This window comes from Lipotes vexillifer, unplaced genomic scaffold, assembly GCF_000442215.2.
Source record: "Lipotes vexillifer unplaced genomic scaffold, Lipotes_vexillifer_v1.1 scaffold1011, whole genome shotgun sequence".
Lineage (NCBI taxonomy): Eukaryota > Metazoa > Chordata > Mammalia > Artiodactyla > Lipotidae > Lipotes > Lipotes vexillifer.
Genome location: NW_006787698.1, coordinates 1,794,052 through 1,818,745, shown reverse-complemented (window position 1 = coordinate 1,818,745; position 24,694 = coordinate 1,794,052). Strand labels below are relative to the sequence as shown.

The 24,694-nt window shown below is 50.6% G+C and overlaps 1 protein-coding gene across 1 annotated transcript in view; it reads right to left on the bottom strand.

The window, feature by feature from the left end:
- The window catches only part of CATSPERD (catsper channel auxiliary subunit delta), a 44,291-nt gene that overhangs the window by 4,945 nt on the left and 14,652 nt on the right, over window positions 1–24,694 (bottom strand). Inside the window, exons 9-20 of the mRNA XM_007460731.1 lie at window positions 21,989–22,139; window positions 21,146–21,241; window positions 16,100–16,182; window positions 15,562–15,738; window positions 13,071–13,184; window positions 12,159–12,248; window positions 11,357–11,415; window positions 9,713–9,791; window positions 8,982–9,034; window positions 6,375–6,449; window positions 4,810–4,938; window positions 3,396–3,579 (exon numbers count right to left, since the gene is read on the bottom strand). Coding sequence (XP_007460793.1) covers window positions 3,396–3,579; window positions 4,810–4,938; window positions 6,375–6,449; window positions 8,982–9,034; window positions 9,713–9,791; window positions 11,357–11,415; window positions 12,159–12,248; window positions 13,071–13,184; window positions 15,562–15,738; window positions 16,100–16,182; window positions 21,146–21,241; window positions 21,989–22,139 — 1,290 coding nt within the window. The remainder of the gene's footprint in view (window positions 1–3,395; window positions 3,580–4,809; window positions 4,939–6,374; window positions 6,450–8,981; window positions 9,035–9,712; window positions 9,792–11,356; window positions 11,416–12,158; window positions 12,249–13,070; window positions 13,185–15,561; window positions 15,739–16,099; window positions 16,183–21,145; window positions 21,242–21,988; window positions 22,140–24,694) is intronic.

Here is a 24,694-nt window from a genome sequence, read left to right as displayed (position 1 = left end):
TTTCTTTTTTTTTTTTTTTTTGGTTTTTGCGGTACGCGGGCCTCTCGCCGCTGTGGCCTCTCCCGGTGCGGGGCACAGGCTCCGGACAAGCAGGCGCAGCGGCCACGGCTCACGGGCCCAGCCGCTCCACCCGCGGCATATGGGATCCTCCCGGACCGGGGCACGAACCCGCGTCCCCTGCGTCGGCAGGCGGACTCCCAGCCACTGCGCCACCAGGGAAGCCCGACAAGCAACTTTGAAATGAGGAAGCTCTTCATTTCCCCTTCTTGTGTGGACACAGCTCTCCATCAAGAGGTAGCATCTGGGCAGAACCCCAAACCTGCTTTCAACAATGTTCTGGGCCCAGAAGCCCGGCGGCCACATGGAGAACCATGTTCCTGACTAACAGAAGCCTTGTACACGGGTGAGAAGACCTTAATGCCCCTGCAGGGGTGGCCTCAGCCAACGCCATGTGGAACTGCCCACCTGAGCCACAGATTTGTGAGAAACAGTAAATCCCACTGAATTTGGGGATGATTTGTTTTGTAGTGCTGGGTAATGGAAAGAGCTGTCCTGTGTCCTACTATTGAGAAAGTTCAAACGTCAGAATCAAAAAGCAAACGTGTCCACAGTGTGGATGGCCACCTGGATGGGCGTCGCTTATCCCCAGGCCCTGCTCCCGGGGCCGTGGGAATGGATGGAGGGCGAACACCTGACTTCAGCTGTGCCAGGCCACCTGGCCCTCCTCGGATGCAACAAGAGCACCAATAATTCCTCGCGGTCGTTGATGGTTCCGCAGCTGCCTGGAGCCCTGCAGTCCCCCACGGAGCCCCTGCCTCTCCACGTCCCCCCAGCACAGTCCTCCAGCTGCCCTGGCCCCTCCCCTCGGCCCCTTTGGCAGACACATCCTTAAGTTACCACGCAACACACACAAGGCTTCCAAACCAACGCCAGCCCTGACTTGTCTCCCTATGTTTTGCTGGCCACTGGGCTCCCTCCTCCTCGGTGGCACCTTGAATTCAGAAGGTGCAGAAGGAAGCTGTGTGTGTTTCCCTCCACCGCTCGTTTCTTCATCCCTGAGCCGGTATCCGCCCAGGTGCTCAGGCTGGAAACTGGGGGGCCGTGCTTGACACTTGCCTCCTCTTCCTTCGACATCCAGTCTGTCACCGGGTCCTGCTTTTCGCGCCCCTGCCTCGCACTGCATGTTCGAGTCCCCCACCCCCATTCGTATGTTGAAGCCCCATCCCCCAGTGGGATGGTATTTGGAGGTGGGGCATTGGGTAGTGATAAGGTTTTGATGAGATCCTGAGGGTTGGGCCCCTATAATGGGATTACTTCCCTTATAAGAAGAGACACCAGAAACCTGAAGCAGGGTCTCGAAGAGATATTTGCACACCCGCGTTCGTAGCAGCACCATTCATAACAGCCAAAAGGTGGAAGCAAGCCAAGTGTCCACTGACAGATGATGGATAAAAAAAAGTGTGGTCTGTACCCACTAATGGAATGTTATCCAGCCTTAAAAAGGAAGGATATCCTGACATATGCTACAATGTGGATGAACCTTGAGGACATGATGCTCAGTGAAAGGAGCCAGACGCAGGACAAATACTGTGTGATCCCACTCACAGGAGGTCCCTAGAGAGATCCACAGAGACAGGAAGTATGATGGTGGGGACCAGGGGCTGGGGGAGGGGATGGGAAGTGAGTGTTTCATGGGGACAGAGTTTCAGTTTGGGAAGATGAGAAAGTTCTGGAGATGGAGGGTGGGGACGGTTGCCCAACAGTGTGAATGTACTTAATGCCACTGAGCTGTGCACTTAAAAATGGTTAAGGTGGTCAATTTTATGTTATGCATATTTGACCACAATTAAAATTTTTTTAAAAATCCTTTGGGAGTAAAAGAAAAAAAGCTGGGCTGCATAAAAACTATGTGAAATAAAAAAGGAGACAGCTGCTTTGCCTAAAGTCCATTTATTTGCCACAGCTAGCTCCACCTCATGGATTTTAGTGGTTCAGTGGTTCAGTTTTAGCGGTTCAGGGGCTGTTTAACAGCCCATCCAATGACTGTGCTGGACATGCAGGCATTGTGGCTCTGTCTTGATAGAAAACCCCTCAGGGTTCTACAAAATCGGCCACCAGGGCTGATGGGGAAAAAAAAAGTAACGGGACAATCTCTTAAATTTATGCATGCCACTTTGAACGAGAGGGCTAATAAAAAGAATGCAAATACAAACACAATCAGAAAATAATAAATAAGCAAAGCTCCGTGTGTGGCTTGTTCTTTTTTCTTTTTTTTCTTTTTTTTTGACTTGTTCTTTTTAAAGAAACGGTCCGGGAGGTGGTGTTTGGGTAACCTTGCGAACGCACAAAACGCATACCCGAGTTGTAGGAGTTACACGCTTTAAAATCGTTCATTATCGGTTATGTGAATTTCACCTCGGTTAAAAAATAAATAAAACCAACGTCTCCAGCCAAAATACATGACCAAACTCACTCGATGGAATGGGGTGTAAGGAACGGGTGAGGCTGCGGACTTTTAAGAAAGCAAATACAAAATTAGGGAGCCAGGAGTTCTCGCTGGAACCGGCTTTGGGCGCGAAGAGCGCGCGCGCCCCTGCTGGTGACGTGGCCGCATTGCGCCGTGTTCTTGCCCTTGGCGTTGAGAGGCCGAGGGTGGATGGAAACTAATTAATATGCGCCAGAAGCCCCCCACCCCACCCCCAGGAAAACAGTGCGATGTCTTCCTTTCACTGACACCATAACCTTCTTTGTCAATCGTGTACCAACCAACGTTCGTGATAGAAACGCTCGTTGAGCGGAACGGACCGTAAATATAATCAGCCCCTTAATTAATGGGCATTTGGAGGGTTCCAGAATTTTGCACATCATCAGCAGTGTGCTCCATGAGCTGCTTCGTCCCTACACCTCCGATCGTCTCCGGTTCCCTTGGGAGAGATTCCCAAAGAGTCTGTGCATCTTGTATTTCCATCCCCTGACGCCCCATCTAGGGATTGAATGTCTGCCCTGCCCCCCCCATTCATATGCCGAAACCTACCCCAGAAGGTGATATATTAGGAGGCGGGGCCTTTGGGAAGTGATTAGGCCCTGGGGGTGGAGCCCTCCTGAAGGAGATTGGCGCCCTTATAAAGGGACCCAGGAGCGCTCCCTCGCCCCTTCTGCCGTGTGAGGACGCAGAAGGCACCACCCGGGAACCAGACACCAAATCTGCTGGCGCCTTGATCTTGGACTCAGCCTCCAGAACCGTGAGAATCCAATGCTGCTGTTACAAGCCGCAGGCTCTATGGTGATCTTTACAGCAGCCTGAACAGACCGAGTCGGCCCCCAGCACACAGTGGGCCTAACCAGTCGTCGCCTTCTGCGACCTGTTTTGGGAATAATCAGAACGCAGGCCCTACCTCTCGGTCCCAGGCGAAGGGCCCTTTGTCGCCGGCCGTCTTGGCGATGGTGGTCCAGTTCTGCGGTTGGGAACTGCAGAGGGCCATGTCGGCCGTCAGGGAGTACGTGTACGTGAACAGCCCGTTCACCTCCAGCAGGACATACTCGGCCTCGACCACCTCCTGGAACTTTCCTTCCCTCCACCTGGGACACACCATGCACAGGCGAGGCTGCTGGGGGGCCGTCAGGGGTGGGGGAGGCTGGGGGCCCTGATGTGTTGTGAGACCATCTGGGGGTGGTGGGAGGTGGCAGAGCAGGACAGGGCCACCCCCACCCCTCACCAGGCTGACACTTCTGGGACAGTCAACGTGGATATGCAGTGGCAGGTGGGGACAGGACGCTGACGGGGTCGGGGACTGGGGGTTGCTTATTTTTTGACACCTGCAAACATTCCAGAGGTGTACATTTAGGGCGGTGAATTAAGGTTGTTCTAAATCCTTATTTGGGGGGGAATTCCCTGGTGGTCCAGTGGTTAGGGGTCCGGGCTTCCACTGCCGCGTACCCGGCTTCCATCCCTGCACAGGGAACTAAGGTCCCCGCAAGACGTGGGGGCCAAAAAAAAGAAAAACAAAACTTATTTTTGGATGCACGTTTGTCTCCTGCCAGGTTGGGGATTACACCCCTCCTCTGATGGGACCCTTCCCTTCTTCCTCATCCCAGGCCGGCAGGCACCCCACCACGTGGCAGCTCTGAGTTAGGGGCGTGCCCGGCCCACAGTCTCACCTGGGTGTGGGGCTGAGGACACGAGGAGCTAACACGTGTCGTTCTAATGAACCTAAGTGTTGCCACGTGTGAGTGGTTTCTACCACCGTTCAGTCCGTCAACAACTATTTAGTGCAGTGGTCCGCGGGGGGCGGGGTGGGGGTGGGGGTGGGGACGGAATGAAGGAAGACAGAATCCATGGAAGGGGGCAGAGCGAGTGGCACGGCCTGAAATGTGTCCCCCAAATTCCTATGTGAAGCCCTAACCCCCAGTGCGACTGGATTTGGAGGTGGGGCCTTTAACGAGGCAATCGAAGTTGAGAGAGGTCGACAAGGGCGGGCCCTGATGCCTCGGGCCCTGCCAAGCCTCTGCGGCCAAGGAGAGAGGCCTGGGGGAAGCAGCCTGCCCACACCTTGAACCTGGACTTCCGGCCTCTAGGACTGTGAGAAAGTCAGTGTCTGCTGTTTAAGCCCCCCAGTCTGTGGTGATTTGTTAAGGCCGCCGAGCTAAGACGGGGAAGGGGAGGGGATGTGTGAGCTGAGAGCTACGGTGGGAAAAGGCAGGGAGAGGATGCGGCCAGAGCAAAGGGGTGGAGAGGGCTCTGGGGGCCTGTGATGATGGTGAGGGCAGCAGGGGGCTGGCGGGCTGGGGGACTGGGGGGTGGGTCCTCACAGCTCCACCACCGGCTTCCATGGGGTGTCGTAGTAGACGAGGATGGGGCAGCCCAGCTTCTCGTAGTGGTAAGGCACCTCCAGGTCCTCTGTGGCCTTCTGACCCTGGAAGCTGGGGTCGTAGGCTTCCCTGTGGGAGAGCAGGACACAGACACGGGTGAGCTCCCGCCAGGCACCCGGACGTCCACCCACACACAGACCCGCTTCTTCCCTGCACACGGGGCCACGATCATGGAGGCGTGTCTGAGCGGGGGATTCAGAGTCATGGTCGAAATGACCTTGGGACCCCTGCGGTGGTTGACATTCCGGGTCCACTTAGCTGGGCCACAGCACCCCGACTGTGGTCAGATGTGATTCTGGGTGTATCTGTGAGGCTCTTCTTTGGGGCAGAGGTTAATATTGAAATCAGTAAAGCAGTGCTCTCCCTGGTGTGGCTGCAGCTGGAGGCCTGAGTAGAACAAACATGGGCCTCCCCCAGCAAGAAAGAAGTCGGCCTGCAGATGGACTTGAACTAGAACTGCAACTCTTCCCTGAGCTGCCAGCCCCCAGCCTCCCCCATCAGACTGTGGACTCACCAGACCTCTACAGTCCGGGAACCGAGTCCTTAAAATAAGTCTCTGTCTCTGTCACTCTGTCTCTGTCTCTCTGTGCCTCTGTGTCTCTCTGTCTCACACATACATCCTGTGGCTTCTCTCTCTCTGGAGACCCTGACTCACACACTCTCATGCGCCCAGGCGCTCTGGCTGCAGCCTCACTGGTTGGCAAGTCCATCAGGGCCAGTTTCCGTCTCGGTCGTGGGTCTGGGTGCGGGACGGACTCTTGGCTTGTGTTGGAGGGAGGAGGGTCACGTCGTATAAGACCCACGAGTGTCTTCCCATGCCAGGGGGTTGGTGGTGTGCACCAGTGTGGGAGGCGCTCTCTGTGCCGCCCTGCAGAGGGGGGTCACCTTGGCCGGCCACCCCCTCCTGCCTTGGCTGGACAGTGTCTGGCCAACTCCGCTAGCTGGGATGAACAGGGGACTGGGCTCCAGGAGCTGGTGGCAGGCTGGGGAGGGGTCTGAAGGCTGGCCCAGCAGGTGGCAGAGCCTGTGCAGACGTGGGCCAGGGGCCCTGCCACATCACACTGATTCCCCGAAGGCCCAGCCACCTTCCCTACCTGACTGCTTGCTCCCTCGGATTCCCTGTGGGCTGGATATCAATTGGCAGGGTATCCATTTTAAAATGATTCTTTTTTTCCTTTCTTCAAAAAAAATTTGTTTTCTTTTCCATTACGGTTTAAAAATGATTCTTGGGACTTCCCTGGAGGTCCAGTCGTTAAGACTCTGAGCTTCCACTGCAGGGGGTTTCAAACCCTGGTGGGGGAACTAAGATTCCGCATGCTGGCGCGGTGCGGCCAAATACATAAATAAAAATTTAAATAATGATTCTTGATTTGCCTTTGGCTCACGCACACCTAATGGTCATGTGTGTGTGTGGGGGGGGGGGCTCACCTCTCAATGACGTAGCTATAGTTGTCCTGAAGGGCCACGGGGTCGATGATGGTGGTGTGTGGGGGGGGGGGGCTCACCTCTCAATGACGTAGCTATAGTTGTCCTGAAGGGCCACGGGGTCGAGGACGCCGTTGTAACAGGCTGAGATTTCACTGCAAGTAACAAAAGATGGTGAGAAGCTGCCTGAACCCATGCGGGACCAAAGAATTGTGAATTGTTCCCTTTGACATATGTTATCTCCCCATTGGTTGGATTTTGAGCCCTTTCTCACTTTCTGGTTCTCCGAGATGCTCCAGGCTCATCCTGAATCTTCCCTGCCTGGCCTAGAATCAGCCATTTCGCCAAGGAGCCCTAATTCCTTGTATTGGAGAATGATGTTACACATGGAGATCTGGGAGCTGGGTGTCCTGACTTTTGAGACAATCCTTTTCCCTGTTTTTTTTTTTGTACTGTTACCATCTGTGCATGTATCCTTAAGCAACATGCAGTCCTGCCTTGGTATCTGCAGGGGATTGGTCCAGGATCTGCCGTAGATAACACAATCCGAGGATGCTCAAGTCCCATAGTGGGGGCCTCTGTATCCTCGGGTTCCACGGCCACAGATTCAACCAACCACGAACTTAAACACCATCCACCCTTGGCTGGTTGAATCCGCGGATGCGGAACCTGCAGATACAAGGGCTGACTGTAGTTTATTTTTGCCTGATTTTGGATTTTTTTTTTTTCCTGTGCCACCCAGCTTGTGGGACCTTAGTTCCCCAAACAGGGATGGAACCTGTGCCCCTTGCAGTGGAAGTGCAGAGTCCTAACCACTGGACTGCCAGGGAATTCCCCTGACTTTGGACTTTTAAGACTAGAATCATGCTGTGTATTCTTTTGATTCCATGCCCACGTTTGTACAATCCATCCAGGCAATTCTGCCCCATTCGTTTTCACTGCTGTGACATTCTGTTGTATCAAAACCCTGCACTTGTTTTACCCATCCTTCTGTCGATGGACATTTCAGTTGGCCTGCTTCCAGCTTGGAGCTATTCAGAATAATGCTGCTGAGAACATTCTGGAACCTAGATCAGTGCAGATGTGCATGAGTGGAATTGCTGGTGGAAAGAAGTGCTTTCCACAGCAGCCGAAAAATGTACACGCCCACCAGCAATGTCTGGGGGTTCCTGAGGCTGCCAGGGGGTTCCCATCCTTATAGCACTACTTTCCCGGCTTTGTCAATTCTGCCATGCTTGTGCTGAGTATCGGTCTCTAACGTAGCTTTCATTTTCATTTTCCTATGAAATCGACTACTTTTTCAACACCTTTTTGTGTTTATCAGCCTTTTCCTCCCCTTTTTTGGGAGTGCCTGCTCAAGCCTTTTGCCCATTTTTTTCTATACGTTTGTCTTTTTTTTTTTTTTTTCTGATTCGTAGGAATTCTTTATAAATTCTGGATACAAGTCCTTTTTTAGTTACACGTGTGGCAAATACCTTTCCCACTCTCTTTATGGCAGCAGCTTTGAAAATATTGTTTTAAAGACTTTCCTGCACATATGTTCTAAATACTGATAACATCATTTATTGACTCAATAAAGCATTTCCCTTTTGGGGGGAAAGTCTGGTAAAACCATCACTTGACTTTATTACTGCCCCATGCAGTGGAGCGCTGAGGCTGGCTCTTACTAGCTCCGAGAGCCAGCTGTTATAGCCTCAGGAGTTTCATGAGCCAGTGGAGACTCACTTTGGTAGTGATCTATAGGCTCCCTGGGAGCATTTACACCACGGGAATTGGCAAATGCCACAAATCCGGGCTCCCCCAGAACTGGCTGTCGCCCATTTGCTGGCACACCACCGCCCGAAGGGGAGAACGTGTGGCAGTTTGGCCAGTCTTCAGGGGTTCTTCCTTTCTTTTTCTTCATTTCTCATGGCTGCGTTCTCTGCAGTAACTATGGATCCTGGAAGCAAAGTTCCTCAAATTTTCAGCAGGCGATTAAACCCCAAATCTCTGAGCAGTTTTATAAGTTTATTTATTTCATTTATTTATTTTTGGCTGCACTGGGTCTTCGTTGCTGTGCACGGGCTTTCTCTAGTTGCAGCGAGCAGGGGCTGCTCTTCGTTGAGGTGCGCGGGCTTCTTATTGCGGTGGCTTCTCTTGTTGCAGAGCACGGGCTCTAGGCACACGGGATTCAGTAGTTGTGGCACGCGGGCTCCGTAGTTGTGGCTCGCGGGCTCTAGAGCTCAGGCTCAGTAGTGGTGGCGCACGGGCTGAGTTGCTTCGCGGCACGTGGGATCTTCCCGGACCAGGGCTCGAACCCGTGTCCCCTTCATTGGCAGGCGGATTCCTAACCACTGCACCACCAGGGAAGCCCTCTTTGAGCAATTTTAATCAAAATGAGGAACTCAGGGACTAAAAGGGAGAAAGGGAACGAGCAAAGGATGAGGGAGCAGGGAGAACATGTAAATTTCACCAAGTCGGTGTGGGGGAGGCAGCCACCCACTGCAGACTCTAACTTAATGTGTTAGGATTAATTATTGAGCTGTTCGTTATGGAAATGTTAAACGTATGTAAAAGCAGACAGAGTAGTGTCCCCCGACTCTAGCAGTTGTGAAGCAATGGTGACCGTCTCATCCAGTCCCCACTCCCCACCTCGCCGCCCCCCACTGCTCCGCTCCCCTCCCCTCCCCATATCGACATATACTCACTTCTGGATGACTATCTTCTTCTCCAGGTCACAGCCGACTGAAATGAGGGCTGTCTGCAGCGGCGGGGGGTTGTGCGGGGCAGAGACAAGGAGGGGATGAGGATGCTGACCCCGGTCAGCGAGGGCACCATGAAAGCCCACGAGGGGGCGCACTTGACGCAGCCGGGACCAGAAACCCTGCGCCTGGGTCGCAATGCGGTGTCCAGGTGCCTGGGACTCACAGAGTCAAGCCCTAAGAGCCTGCCTTGTCTATGGGGCACCGCTAAGGTCCCGCCATCTGATAACCCCCAGCTAGTACACCTGCTCCGAGGTTGGTGAGTCCCGAGGCACAGCCCTGGGGGAAGACGATGGGGAAGGGGCAGTGACCTTGGCAACCAGGGCAGAATCACCCCCATTTCCAGATCCTGAATGTGAGCTTAGCCAGCCCCTAGGGGACAAGCCAGCCAAGGCCTGCTGTCACCAGTCTTAACACTAAGGACAAAGAGTATAGGACAGAGGCTTCCCTGGTGGCGCAGTGGTTGAGAGTCCGCCTGCAGATGCAGGGGACACGGGTTCGTGCCCCGGTCCGGGAAGATCCCACATGCTGCGGAGCGGCTGGGCCCGTGAGCCGTGGCTGCTGAGCCTGCGTGTCCGGAGCCTGTGCTCCGCAACGGGAGAGGCCACAACAGTGAGAGGCCCGCGTACCGCAGAAAAAAAAAAAAGAGTATGGGACAGCAAAAGTTTTGGTCATACCAGTGGCTTAAGGTCCAAGCAGGAAATTTCTTTGTTGGCTATGTCCAGAGTGATGGTTGATATTGTGGGTCTCTTTATGCTGCAAGGCAATGGGAGTGTGTGTTATTGCAGTAAAAAGCATCGACAACCCACCCATTCATTTATCTATCCATCCACCCATCCATCCACCCACCCACCCATCCATCCATCCATCCATCCTTCCATTTCTCCATTCATTCATTCATCTGTTCATCCAGTCGGTCCAGAATATTGACCAAGAACATCTGCTCACACATGGTGGCACCACCCTCCCTCTAGTTTCTACCTCTTCTTGAGTCAGTTTTGTTAATTTATATATAATTACTTATTGAAAAGAGCATCTGAGCCCCAGTTTTATTATCACCTAGCGGCATATAATGTTTTCTCATTGTTTTAACAGGTTCGGTATCCATACTTTTTTATTTTCAGTTTTCATTCCTAATGTTCATTTTAATTCTGTCCTTTCTCCATCGGGATTGTGGTGTCTTCTGAAGAACCAGCTTTATCTTACATCTTGACTCTATGCTGTCTTTTTGTTCTCTAATACATTCCAGACTGTATCATGGTTCATCCCCTTCCCATAATTTCTTTTTGTTGTCCCCCTAGGTCCTTATGTTAAATATTTAGTTTATTTATCACTAGGTCCATGTTTTTTCCTCATAATAAAAGTGCTTGGGCTATACATTTTTTCTCTGAATATATTTGAGCTGAATTCTTTGATTCAGAGGTTATGTACATGGTGTTTCTTTTACATATATATATATATATATATATATATATATATAATTTTTTGAGAAACTACCATTGGTAAAGAGTTTTTAAAAACATTTATTGTATTGAAGTCTAGTTAATTTACAGAGTTGTGTTAATTTCTGCTGTGCAGCAAAGTGACTCAGTTATACATATATGTATATAGTTTTTTAAAAAAATTATTTATTTTATTTATTTATTTTTGGCTGCGTTGGGTCTTCGTTGCTGCGCGCGGGCTTTCTCTAGTTGCCGCGAGCCGGCTTCTCACTGCGGTGGCTTCTCTTGTTGTGGAGCACAGGCTCTAGGCGCGCGGACCTCAGTAGTTGTGGCTCGCGGGCTCTAGAGCGGTGCATGGGCTTAGTTGCTCCGCGGCATGTGGGATCTTCCCAGACCAGGGCTTGAACCCGTGTCCCCTGCATTGGCAGGCGTATTCTTAACCACTGTGCCACCAGGGAAGCCCTGTATATATATTCTTTTTCAGATTCTTTTCCATCATGGTTTATCACAGGATATTGAATCTAGTTCTTGTGCTATACAGTAGGGCCTTGTTTACCCACCCTATAAACAGTAGTTTGCATCTGCTAACCCCAAACTCCCAACGCATCCCTCCCCCACCTCCCCCTTCCCCTTTGCAACCACAAGTCTGTTCTCCATATCTGAGTCTGTTTCTATTTCATAAATAAGTCTATTTGTGTCACAGTTTAGATTCCACAAATAAGTGATGTCCTATGGTATTTGTCTCCCTGTAAGAGTTTAATCGTTCTTGCCTTGCTGTGTGCTTGGAGTGGGGGAGTCTGGGTCTCGGCCCTGATTCCTTGGCTCCTGCTAAGGGGACACCCTGGGGCCACCCACCGCTACCATCCGGTGATGACGTACTTGGAGGTGAAGCTGGGGTCAGCCCTGCCGCAGTGTTGCTGCTGCCTCAGTGAAATGTTCTGCAGAAGCAAGAGAGAAAATGCAACTGCAGCAGTGGAGCAGCCCCGGGTGGTCCCGCAATCAGGGCTCAGGAGAGACGGAGGGCAGGATCCGGGTGTTGGGAGGAGGAACCCGGGAGCCACCCAGCCTGCCTCTGGGTCTAAGCCCGTGAAAGGCTTCTGGAAGCTAATGGGAATGACCCCCCTGCTCCAAGCTCCCTGCCTTTGTCTCGGGGACCCACAGTGGGGCGTGACGTAGTTTTCCCTCCTACTTAGCTGTGATGTGACATGGTCTGATCCAAAGAGTTTTTTGTGGTCTGGAGTCAAGTCCCAACTCCCTGCTGTGACTGCGAGGCCTGGCTCTGCCCTGTGGATCCCCCAGACCCGTATTTGGCCAAGACACTCCCGGTGGCCCTGGATTGCCTCCTGATGCCTGGGTTTACCCAGCTAACTCAGGACTCACGCCCTCCCCCGGGTGGGTCAGGCTCCCCGCCACATCCTCCTTGCCCCTCTGTGTGACACCCGATGCCCTCACTCTCTGGGGGACTGCGGCCTGCCTGGGGTGGGGGAGGGGCAGGGGCTGTGTCCCCTCAAAATTCCGCAGCACTTTATCTGGGTGTGTGTAAGGAAGTGAAGCAGGAAGGAGGTCCGACGAGGGACACCCTGAGGCGGCTGGACCTGGCCCAGTCGGTCAAGGCCGAGCCCCTCTCCTGTTGATCCGGGTTTGCCGCGGGGTGGGGGGGTAGGGGTAGGGGCGAGCTCACCAGTCTGTGCTTGGTGTTCCCATCGTAGGTGTAGCCGTCCTCATAGATGACAGCCTGCAGCCCCAGGGAATGAGGGTTGCTCACCATTACCTGGGGGCAGGATGGGAGACGCACGCTCTGTATGGCACCATCAGGCGCGGCGGGGAGCAGCTGGGGGCGCACTCACAGGTGACCCCGGTCCCCCTTCAAACTGAAGACCCAGGCTTGTTCTGCAAATGCAGCTGCCAGCTCCATCCCTAAATGCGCCCCCTCCACCCCCCGTGTCATCCACACCCCCTAACTGTGGCTCTGAGTCCCATTGTGCAGACAGCCTGGGGTTGCAGCCCTGCAAGATCCGGAACTGTCCCTGGTGCGCGGAGGGACCCGTCCTGCGGGGGTGGGGGTGGGGGAAGGGGGGGCGTGATGAGAGAGCACAAGGCAAGAGCGCCCCCTCGCGGGCCCTGGTTCCAGCTGGCTAGACATCCCCTTGAATCCGTACACTGGTCCACCCCCCTGTTTTCAGCTTGATTGTTTGCACCCAAGAGTCCAGGCTTGGACACGTGGGTTTCAGGTCCAGGAACGCCCACTGTTTTTCAGGCATCCCCTCCAGGAGGGAAGCCGGCGCTGGCTGAGCTGAGAGGGAGGAAAAGGCATTTTTGGAAAGGTTCTGGGGCAGCTCCGAGGAAGGGTGGAAAGCGGGCACAGAGGTAGTGGGAGAGGAGGCTGGGCCGGCAGATGCACAGCCGCGGCCAGGCATGTGGACCCTGGTGAGGAAAAAGGGGAGTTTCTAGGGGCTTCCTGGGTGCGCGTGTCTTCCGGGGGGATGCCAGGGAGTTTCCAGAGCCTGGGAATTGTGGGCACAGGACGTGAAGCCAAAGCTGCTAGGGATGCCAGGTATCAGAAACACTCGTCAAACAGATAAAGCATGCTTACTAGTGGGACTGGTGATGTGCTGGGCCGGGGTATCATGAGGGCCGTCAACTCCAACTCACTGTTCATATCAATGGTATACATTTTATTTTCAAATTCTCCCTGCAGAAGTTCCACCTAGTTAGAAATGCCAAAACAACAACAACAACGACAAAAACCAATCCATCAGTCAGTCAGTCATTCAGTCAATCAAATCAAGCCTCTGTTCCCCAAACTACAGGGCAAGTGGTCAGTGGCAGGAGGGGGCTCCCCAGGGATGGAACCTTCCATTCTCTCGGGTGCAGCAGCCTGGGCTGTCACTCAAGCCACTGTGTTCCCCGCTAGACCCTGCACCTGGAGAATACCCTCAAGGTTCCCCCCACCCCCGGACAAAGCCTCTCCTCTCCAGAAGTACCCTGGCCCCTCCACTCCCCGCCTGACTTCTTGTAGTAATTGCCTCCTTGCGTTTCTTCCTAGAATTATTGCCAAGCGTGCATCCCTAGATGATATAATTTTTCTGTTTGCGAACATTTTGTCTTTTTAAGTCTCTTTCAATCCACAGCTTCCCCTCCATCCCCTTCATTTTCATTCCTAGGCATCTTTGAAGAACCCAGACCGTGGGACCTGTAGATTTCCCACTGTCTGGATTTTCCTGGGGCAGATGGACACACGTTCCTATGTGCTCTGCCTTTCTGGCAGATTGGTGGCTGGATCCATCAGATTACGATGGGATCGAGCTGGCAAGACCCAGCCGGTGAATGATATTCCGTAGGTGGCACGTAATGACCCGCTGTCTCTCTTCTGACGCCGGGGTTGCCACAGGGCGATACCTTACCATTTTGTTTTCATATATTCACCGGAATAATTTTATAAAGAGACCCTTTCCCTGTGCTGACCCAGCAGAAGGGTGTGAAGGAGAGGAGGAGAAATGCTTGCATCTTGCCTTTTATTTATCCCTTTTTTGTTGTTGTTGCTGCGCGCGGGCTTTCTCTAGTTGCAGAGAGCGGGGGCTACTCTTTGTTGCGGTGCGTGGGCTTCTCATTGCGGTGGCTTCTCTTGTTGCGGAGCGCGGGCTCTAGGCACACGGGCTTCAGTAGTTGTGGCTCGCAGGCTCTAGAAGCGCAGGCTCAGTAGTTGTGGCGCACGGGCTTAGTTGCTGCGCGGCATGTGGGATCTTCCCGGACCAGGGCTCGAACCCGTGTCCCCTGCATTGGCAGGCGGATTCTTAACCACTGCGCCACCACGTAAGCCCTATTTATCCCATTTTTAAGAGAGTGGGTTGGTTGCCTGCCGTGCTAGGAGGGCAACCAATAAGTTGCTTCTCATTCCAGGTCTGGGGTTGGCAAGGAATGACAAGGTTAACTGAAATGTCCTGTCCTGGCAACAGGACTCATGATTGCCCGTGTGCATCCTGGTCTCCTGGTGAAGGCGCTGTCTGCCAGGCTATTTACCCCGTGCAGACTCTATTCTTTTATTTTTTTTAAATTAATTTATTTTTGGCTGTGTTGGGGCTTCGTTTCTGTGCGAGGGCTTTCTCTAGTTGCGGCAAGCGGGGGCCATTCTTCATCGCGGTGCGCGGGCCTCTCACTATCGTGGCCTCTCTTGTAGCGGAGCACAGGCTCCAGACGCGCAGGCTCAGTAGTTGTGGCTCACGGGCCCAGTTGCTCCGCGGCATGTGGGATCCTCCCAGACCAGGGCTCGAACCCATGTCCCCTGCACTGGCAGGCGGATTCTCAACCACTGTGCCACCAGGGAAGCCCCAGACTCTATTCTTTAAAAGCAAATCACTAAGGCCAGTCCACACTCAGGCAGGGGGCATTCAACGCCACCTCCTGTAGGGGAGAGTATGTACTTATGTTATTTGGAAGTCTTCTGTGATGGAGAGGTGTCTCCCATCTGTTTATTTATTCAGTCATTTATTTACATCGGTATGGACTCGTGTATATTTATTTTATACTTTAGCTTATTATCCAATACTGTGTTATTTTTGTGACTCACAACTATTTCAGCTTTCATCCATAGGATCTTGATATGCTACATAGTCGCTTTGTCTTTTTTGGCGGGGAAACATTACTTGCTAACGCCATCTTTCTCAGAACAGTTTCAGTGGCCAAATATTTGCATAAAAGCCTCGCTGTTGCTTCCTCTCTCTCTCTCTCTCTCTCTCTCATTCTCTCTTTCTTTCATTTTCCTGCACTTTGCATAAAACCAGCAATTCCCAGACATGCCAGACATGTGATTTCAAAGACCCACAGGAAAATGCTCAGGGCTGGGGATTGACATTTTACTGTGGCAAGAAAAGAAAATAAGAAAAAAACCCTGTTCCCATCTATTAGCACCATCATCTCATAAAAGGATGTTTTAGACAAAGTGTGTTTTATCGATAAACTGTACATGGCACAGTTGCCTTTCTTTTATTTTTCATTTCACTGATCACCATGGACTCAAAGGCCCTTTGGAAATGGACACTCTAACATCTTTCTGGAAATTAATCCATAGAGTCACGACCACATACTTTGCAGACATCCACTTGGAGTTGGGGATCCATGAGAATCGCCTGGATGTTCACGGGGCACTTCTGGAAATCAAAAGCTGGAGAGGTTGAGTCAGGAAGCGGGGTCAGTATCTCAAGCATGCCCACGTCGGTGAACATCAGGACCGCCTCTTCGGACCAGATGTTTTGGTCTGCAAACTAAGAGAAAAATGACTTCTGAGATCAGCTCATTCTCATTCCTTTTTGAGGATTTAACCTTTTTCTTATGATTCATATTTAAAGGAGAAGACCAAAAAGAAAAAAACCCAAACCCTAAGAAACCAAAACACCAAGCAAAGTTATAAGAACACTTTGTTGAGGCACCTACTCTTCAGGTGTAAAACTAATTAAAATTACTGTTATATTAGCACTATTGCTATTAAAAATACTATTACTATTTTAACAACTAGAGCAATTTCTTCAGAAAAAGGAGCAGACAAAAGAAAAAAAGAAAGGATCAGACATTTGAGAGGAAGACCATTATTCCTTACCAACCAGGTAGCACCGGGATTTTACCTACTTTGATTAGAGAACTTGACAGGATTCCCAGGCTTCCATAGTATAAATTATTCTCCCGAGTTAAAACGGCCAGTTCATTTTCATCTAGGGAAAACCAAACAAGACAGAACAAAAATTGAAACAAGGGTTGTTCCCATGGACAAAAATATAAAATACATTAAATATTAAAATTAGAAAATTACCCCAAATTCCATCATACAGACCAGGGGTCAGCAAATTTCTTCTTTAAAGGACGAGATGGGGACTTCCCTGGTGGCGCAGTGGTTAAGAATCTGCCTGCCAATGCAGGGGACATGGGATCGAGCCCTGGTCCGGGAGAATCCCACATGCCACAGAGCAACTAAGCCCGTGCTCCACAACTGCTGAGCCCGTGTGCCACAACTACTGAAGCCCGCGCGCCTAGAGCCCATGCTCCGCAACAAGAGAAGCCACCGCAATGAGAAGCCCGCACACCGCAACGAAGAGTAGCCCCCACTCGCTACAACTAGACAAAGCCCACGTGTAGCAACAAAGACCCAACACAGCCAAAATAAATAAATAAAAAACAAACAAATAAATAAAAGGAGAAAAAGGACGAGATGATAAGGATTTTCTGCTTTGCTGGTCATGTGATGTCTGTTACAAGTATTGGACCCTGCAAAGCAGCTTATGGATAACCTGTAAATGGATAGGCAGAACTATGTGCCAATAAAACTTTATTTAAAAAAAAACAAGTGGTGGGCTGGAATTGGCCCATGGGCCATGGTTTGCTGACCCCTGTTGTAGGTAACGACTGTTAGTATTTTAGTAAACATCCTTTCCAGTAGTTTTATATATGTGGGGATTATGTTCTGAGACCCTTCAAGCTGCTTTATATTTTTTTCTCTCTTTTTTTTTGATAGTACAAGTTCAGTTTATTTATTTTTTAATTGAAGTATAGTTGAAATATAGTTTTCTTTCCTTCCATGTACATGAGTGTACTTGGCCTGTTGGCATTCTGGTGCCCGGATGAACCATAACTTATTTAACCAGTGCTCCACTGATGGACATTGAGATTGTTTCCAGTCTTTGGCAGATACAGAGTTCCAAGGAATGCAAGACATCATTAAAAGGTTTTATGAGAGGGGATGGCAAGATCCAATGTACGTTTTTATTCTGTTTAAAAAAGACAGGGACTTCCCTGGTGGTCCAGTGGTAAAGAATCTGCCTTCCAGCGCAGGGGACGTGGGTTTGATCCCTGGTCAGGGAACTAAGATCCCACAGGCCGCGGGGCAACTAAGCCTGCGTGCCACAACTACAGAGCTCGTGCGCCTCAACTAGAGAGTCTGAGTGCCACAAACCACAGAGCCCACGTGCTCTGGAGCCTGCGCGCCACAATGCGAGATCCCGCGTGCCTCAACGAAAGATCCCGCATGCCGCAACAAGGAGCCGACACAGCCAGAACGGTCAATCATTCAATCAGTCAATCAAAAATAAATAAAATAAAAAAGACAAGGAAGTTTTCAGAAGAAGCAAGGTTTGGGGCTCTATTGACACCTGGGGCAGGACGGTTCTTCGTGGTGGGGCCATTGTGGCCACAGTGGGGTGTGGAGCAGCATCCCCAGCCTCCACCCAGAAGATACCAGGAGCCCCCCGAGTCATGATGACTACACATGCCTCCAGACACTGCCCAGTGTCCCCAGGCTGAGAGCCAGCGGTTAGATGGAGAAAAGGGATCCCTCAGGGCAGCGGTAAGCTATGGGATGAGATTCCAGATACACAAACCTGAATGCAATCCTTGCAAGTTTGGACTCTATTCTTTAGAAAATAAGGAACCAATCCAGCAATCCCACTCCTGGGCATATATCCAGAAAAGGTGAAAACGCTAATTCAAAAAGATACATGCACCCCAATGTTCACTATTTACAGCAGTCAAGACATGGAAGCAACCTAAACATCCATCAACAGATGAATGAACAAAGAAAATGTCGTATATGTATATACAATGGAATATTACTCAGCCATGAAAAAAGAATGAAATAATGCCATTCGCAGCAACATGGATGGACCTAGAGATTATCATATTAAGTGAAGTAAGTCAGAGAAAGACAAATATCATATGATACCATTTACATGTGGAATCTAAAAAAATGATACTGATGAACTTAGTTACAAAATAGAAATAGACTCACAGACATAGAGAACAAACTTAGGGTTACCAAAGGGGAAAAGGGGGAGGGATAAATTAGGAATTTGGGATTAACAGATACACACTACTATATATAAAATAGATAATCAACAAGGACCTATTGTATAGTACAGGGAACTATACTCAATATATTGTAATAACCTATAATGGAAAAGAATCTGAAAAAGAATATATATATTCAGTTATATATATAGATATGAAACTGAATCCCTTTGCTGTACACCTGAAACATTGTAAATCAACTACATGTCAATAAAAAAATAAAAATTTAAAAATTTAAAAAAAGAAAATAAGGAACCATTAAAGATTCTAGACATGGGAAGTGATGTGTACTCATGGTTTAAAAAAAAAAAAAAAAAAGAAAAGAAAAGAGGGGCTTCCCTGGTGGCGCAGTGGTTGAGAGTCCGCCTGCCGATGCAGGGGACGTGGGTTCGTGCCCCGGTCCGGGAAGATCCTGCATGCCACGGAGCGGCTGGGCCCGTGAGCCATGGCCGCTGAGCCTGCGGGTCCGGAGCCTGTGCTCCGCAACGGGAGAGGCCACAACAGTGAGAGGCCCGCGTACCGCAAAAAAAAAAAAAAAAAAGAAAAAGAAAAAAGGAGGGAGAAGACAACCCATAGAATGGGAGAGAATATATCTCTGATATATATTCTCATCCCATCTCTGATAAGGGACTTGTATCCAGAATATATAATAATTCAGTAATAAAAAGACCAACAGCCCAATCAAAAAATAAGCAAAAGATCTAAATGGACATTTCTCCAGAAAAGATATACAAATGGCCAATAAGCATGTGAAGAGACCCTCGACGTCACTGGTCAGTAGGGAAATGCAAATCGAGCCCACAGTGAGATACCACTTCACAGCCAGTAGGACGGCGCTAGTGAAAAAGACAGAAAGCCAAGTATGGGTGAGGATGTGTGGAAATTGGAAAGGACTAATACGGTGTGGTCCCACTCCCAGGAGGTCCCTAGAGGAGTCACAGCCATAGAGACAGGAAGTAGGATGGTGGGGGCTGGGGGAGGGGGACGGGGAGTTCGTGTTTAATGGGGCAGAATTTCAGCGACACACGATGAATACATTCTAGAGATTGGCTGGACAACATTGTGCCTATACTTAAAACTGTACTGTGCACTTAAAAATGTGTTCAGAGGGTAGATCTCATGTTAAGTGTTGTTACCACAATAAAAAAGAAAATGATGGGTAATGGAAAAGGCAAACAGTAGAATGACTCACACGATAATACGATAACATTTACATAAAAAGCAACCACAACATCTATCCCCCTACCAAGTTATTACAATAATATTAACCATATTCCTTATGCTGTATATCACATCCTTGCGACTCATCACTTCATAACACAGGCAAATGTCAAATCACTATGTAGTACACCTGAAACCAATATAATAGTGTATATCAACTCTATTTCAATAAATGAAAAGAAAAAATGGGGAAAAAAAGCAACCACAACAAGCTACACAGATGACGCTGTACATTTTCAGCAGGTCCATATTTAATATATGTTGTGAGGCTTTCAACTGGCTAAAAACATACTTTCCAGATTCCTAACAGTGATGACCTTTAGGAAGCCAAAGAGGGGCCTGGATTCAAAAAGCTGGTCAAAAGGACTTTAATTATAGTTGTAATGTTTAAAAGAAAAAAAACTTTTAAAGGACCATGCATCACTGGCATAATTATAAATTACTTTTATATCATTACTTTCTATCGTGATAAATTAACATTTAACAGATAAATGGACATAGCCAGTAGGAGGTAACTCAGTGATGGGCAAACAGGGAAATATGGGATCTTAAAAGTTACACGGGTGGGACTTCCCTGGTGTCACAGTGGATAAGACCCTGCGCTTCCAATGCAGGGGGCCCGGGTTCGATCCCTGGTCAGGGAACTAGATCCCACGTGCATGCTGCAACTGAGAGTTCGCATGCCACAACTAAGGAGCCTGCCTGCCACAACTAAGACCTGGTGCAACCAAAAAAATAAATAAATAAATACTTTTAAAAAATTACAGGGGACTTCGCTGATGGTCCAGTGGTTAAGACTCCGTGCTTCCACTGCAGGGGATACGGGTTTGATCCCTGGACAGGGAAGATCCCACATGCCACGCAGTGTGGCCAAAAAAAAAAAAAAAAGGGTCACATGACTCCACAGTTTGCTGCACTATTTGCCTCAAATAGTGAGGAGCATGTGAGGAGAAAAATTACACTGGTGGGTTTCATTTTACCTGACTGAACCAGCGGCAGGACAGCAGCAGGACAACAATTCACTGGCAGAGAACTCCTGGGGGTGCCATCTGTCATGGGCTGAATTGTGTCCCCTCCAAACAAGATATGCTGAAGCCCTAACCCCCAGGACCTCCCCAGGATGTGGCCTGATTTGGAGCCAGGGTCTTTACACAGGTGATACGGTTAAGGTGAGGTCATTCGGGTCGGCCCTAATCCAATAGGACTGGCGTCCTTGTAGAAAGGGGAAATTTGGACACAGGCATACACAGAGGGAAGACTATGAGAAGGCACAAGGGGAAGACGGCCGTCTGCAAGCCGAAGGGAGAGGCCTCCGAAGGAACTGGCCCTGCCAACACCTTGATCTCAGACTTCTGGCCTCCAGAACTGGGAGACAATAAATGTCTGTTGTTCTAATTTGCCCAGTTTGGGGTGCTTTGTTAGAGCAGCCCCAGCAAACGATATCCAACTGACATTCCATTTCATTGTGAAAGGGCACAAAAGTTTCTGCTCTGAGTTCCAGAATGTGTAATAACCGTGTTTTGTTTCTGTTTTGGCCAGGCTGGATCTAGGGGGTCAGAGGTGAATAAGTCAGGTCTAAAGCACTTCTAGAAAGCTACCCACAGGTCAGGCACGCACTGGCAGCAACGCTGTGGATGGTGATGTTGGCTTCAAAGATGGAAGAATACAAGATGTGTTGTCCTTCTCGCACCTGGACAGGGTTGACCAGCTGACCTAGGAGATGACAGTGCAAATCGTGAGACCTGAGTATTAGGAACAGGATCCCCCGCTGCCCACCTGGCCCCTCGGTTTACAGCTCAGGTGATAAAGAATCAAGGAAAATGCAGCTGTGAGGTGCAATGCTGTAAAACATCACATAGAATACATTAGGTTTAAGAAAATGCGATCCCCCCCGCCCCCGCCAATCTTCTTGATGTGAGAGCTCTGAGGAATGGACTGGATACTAGGTGAACTGCAGGATGCCTTTTACTATACAGGTAACATGTAATCAGAACTTTCTTTCTGGAATGCCCCCCCCCACCATGGCCGGGCTAGCCCTAAGCCCTTTTCTTGCATTGAAAGGAAACAGCTGTGTTCAGGTGGCTGACTGGTACTAGGGGGCATGCTGCAATTGTGGGTGCTCTGGCAGCCACTGTTGTGCCCAGAGGTCCCTGACAGCACCTCCTCCTGGGGGGGGCTGCCTTTTGCTCTTCTCCTTACTTGGGCTGGTAGGCTGGGGCTCATGTGTCTAGGCCTCAAAACAAGATCTGCAGTTCCTGGACTTGGCCCCTCTGCCCTAGGCGTTCAGTGACTTTCAGAACCTGCCTAAAGGGCCTAAATATCCCAGGAGGAGGAAAATGGGGGTTGGGGGGTTGAAGTGAGGATGGCAAACTGACAATGGGCTTGTCGTCATCCACTCAGGTCAGGGAGAGAAAAAATGACCGCTTGTGCTTGCCCACCCTGAGCCTGGGCCTTGCTCACCTGCGTTTCGGGAAACCAGCAGGCTCTTCTCAAACCAGAAGATCAGGATGCCTTTCTGGCCCGGAGCAATAAGGATGTCAAGGGTCCCGTTGTAGTCAAAGGGCAGCCCGAAACTGCGGTTCAGGGGGTGGTCTGAGTAGCCGAACATGGCCTGAGAGAAGAATATTTAATCTTGAACAAGAAAAGAAATGACCGCAATAGAACTGTGTGAGTCCATGTGCTTTGTCACTGGAACTTTCTTCAGACCTTATTACCTAGTCCGGTCGTTCTCAGCTTGGGGTGATTCTGCCCCCAGGGGACACTGGAAAGAGTCTGGGCTCATCTGTGGATGTCATGACTTGCGGGGCTCCTGGTATCGAATAAGTGGGGGCAGGGTGGCTGCTCTACACCCCACAGCACCCGGGATGGGCCCTCACGACAAAGGACACCCCCGCGGTGCCGAGAGCCCAGCTCTCTCTCTCTCCTTCTGCTCTGCCACGACCACGTTGGTGCCCTTGTACCTGGATTATTATTCAAGCTGAATTCCCAGGGCTGGTCCCCAGATTCTTTTTTTTTTTTTTTTTTTTTTTGGCTGCGTTGAGTCTCCATTGCTGTGTGTGAGCTTTCTCCAAATGTGGCGAGCGGGGGGCTACTTGATGCAGTGCACAGGCTTGGCCCGCCAGCAAATTCTGCCCCCCCCCCCACCCCCCACCGATTCTTTTCCTAACAGCCTTTTGTGTCTTGTGACCCTCTAAGGGCTGGCTCTTAAGTAAAGTCTAAATTACTCTCCATGGTTCTCAAAGTTCTCTCTCATCTGCTCTTTTTTTTTTTTTTTTAATTAAAGTATAGTTGATTTACAATGTTGCAGTAGTTTCTGGTGTATAGCAAAGTGATTCAGTTATATGTAAATTCTTTTTCAGCTTCTTTTCTATCATCTGTTCTTTACGGAAGACCTCTGACAGCACTACACAAGGATGGAATTAAAAAAACCTCCCTGGTGGTGCAGTGGTTAGGAACCCGCCTGCCAATGCAGGGGACGTGGGTTCGAGCCCTGGTCCGGGAAGATCCCACATGCTGCGGAGCAACTAAGCCCGTGTACCACAACTACTGAGCCCCCATGCCACGACTACTGAAGCCCATGCTCCTAGAGCCTGTGCTCTGCAACAAGAGAAGCCACTGCAATGAGAAGCCCGCACACTGCAACGAAGAGTAGCCCCCGCTCGCTGCTACTAGAGAAAGCCCACGCGCAGCAATGAAGACCCAATTCAGCCAGAATTAAATAAATAAAATTAAAAAAAATAAAACAAAATAACACCAACACTGGGGCTTCCCTGGTGGCTCAGCGGTTAAGAATCTGCCTGCCAATGCAGGGGACACGGGTTCGAGCCCTGGTCCGGGAAGGATCACACATGCCGTGGAGCAACTAAGTCCATGCACCACAACTACTGAAGCCTGCGCGCCTAGAGCCCGTGCTCTGCAACAAGAGAAGCCACTGCAATGAGAAGCCCGCGCACCGCAACGAAGAGTAGCTCCGCTCTCCTCAACTAGAGAAAACCTGCGTGCAGCAACGAAGACCCAACGTAGCCAAAAATAAATAAATAAAATAAATTTATATATTAAAAAATCCCCAACACTGACACTGGTTCATAAGTGAGTCCCACCAAGATACCGGCATCCGTTTTCCAGAAGATGCACCGTGGTGGAGGGAGAGATTTTCCGCGGGATGGCTTGCCGAGTGCCTCCGAGTTTGCAGCAGGTGTACTTGGTTTGCAGGATCCTAGTTCCCCGACCACGGATCAGACACGTGGCCCCTGCAGTGAAAGTGCCGAGTCCTAACCACTGGACCGCCAGGGAGTTCCCTGGGTGGCTTTCTAAGTGCCTCCTGGGGCGAGGAGAGAAGCTTAGCGGTCAGGGCGACGGTGGACTGTTCACGGGCTGCAGACCTTGGCTCGCCCCGCCCCCACTGCGGCCGCAGGGGCCAGACCCAACCATCTTCACTACGCGCTAAGGGACCGTGAATGTGAGTCCGCAGAGCCCAGCCCATGCCTGCTCAGCGATGGATTGGTTGCCTGCCAGTCCCTGGAGCCTGAGAGGCATCTCAGCTGAGCTGCCAGGGATCCGAGTAGCCAGTTAAGACAAGGAGCCAAACACTAGAGTGCATTCCGCTTTTAATTGTTCACTGCGGTGGCGTAAGAGCCCATGCCAGAGAAAACGCCAAGGGCCCCTGTCCGTCCTTCCCCAACGGAACCGCGGAGGGTCCCCTGGGTCAGCGCAGGAGGGCGGTTCATTTCCCTGTGTGGGGAGCCCCGATCAAAAGGCGCCTGCAGGGACTTCCCTGACGGTCCAGTGGTTTAGGAATCCTTGCTTCTACTGCAGGGTGCACGGTTCGATCCCTGATCTTGGTTGGGGAACTAAGATCTCGCGTGCCGCATAGTGTGGCCAAAAAACAAAAACAAACAAACAAACGAGGAAAAAAAAAACAAACCACCCAGGGCCTCGGCCTCGGGAGGTGGAAGGGCCAGGAACGGAAACGTACTGAGTCAGAGAGCCGGGAAGTGGCTCCGGGCTTCCCCCTCCTCCCTCCCTCAGGAGTCAGAGGTCTGAAGACCAAGCCTGGGCTGGGAATGCAGAGATGCGCAGAGCCTGCCTGACTGGAGGCAGAGTCCTTGACCACAACGCCTTCAGAGCCTGCCGGTGCATCGTGCCCCAGGTGTGGAGTGGGGAGGG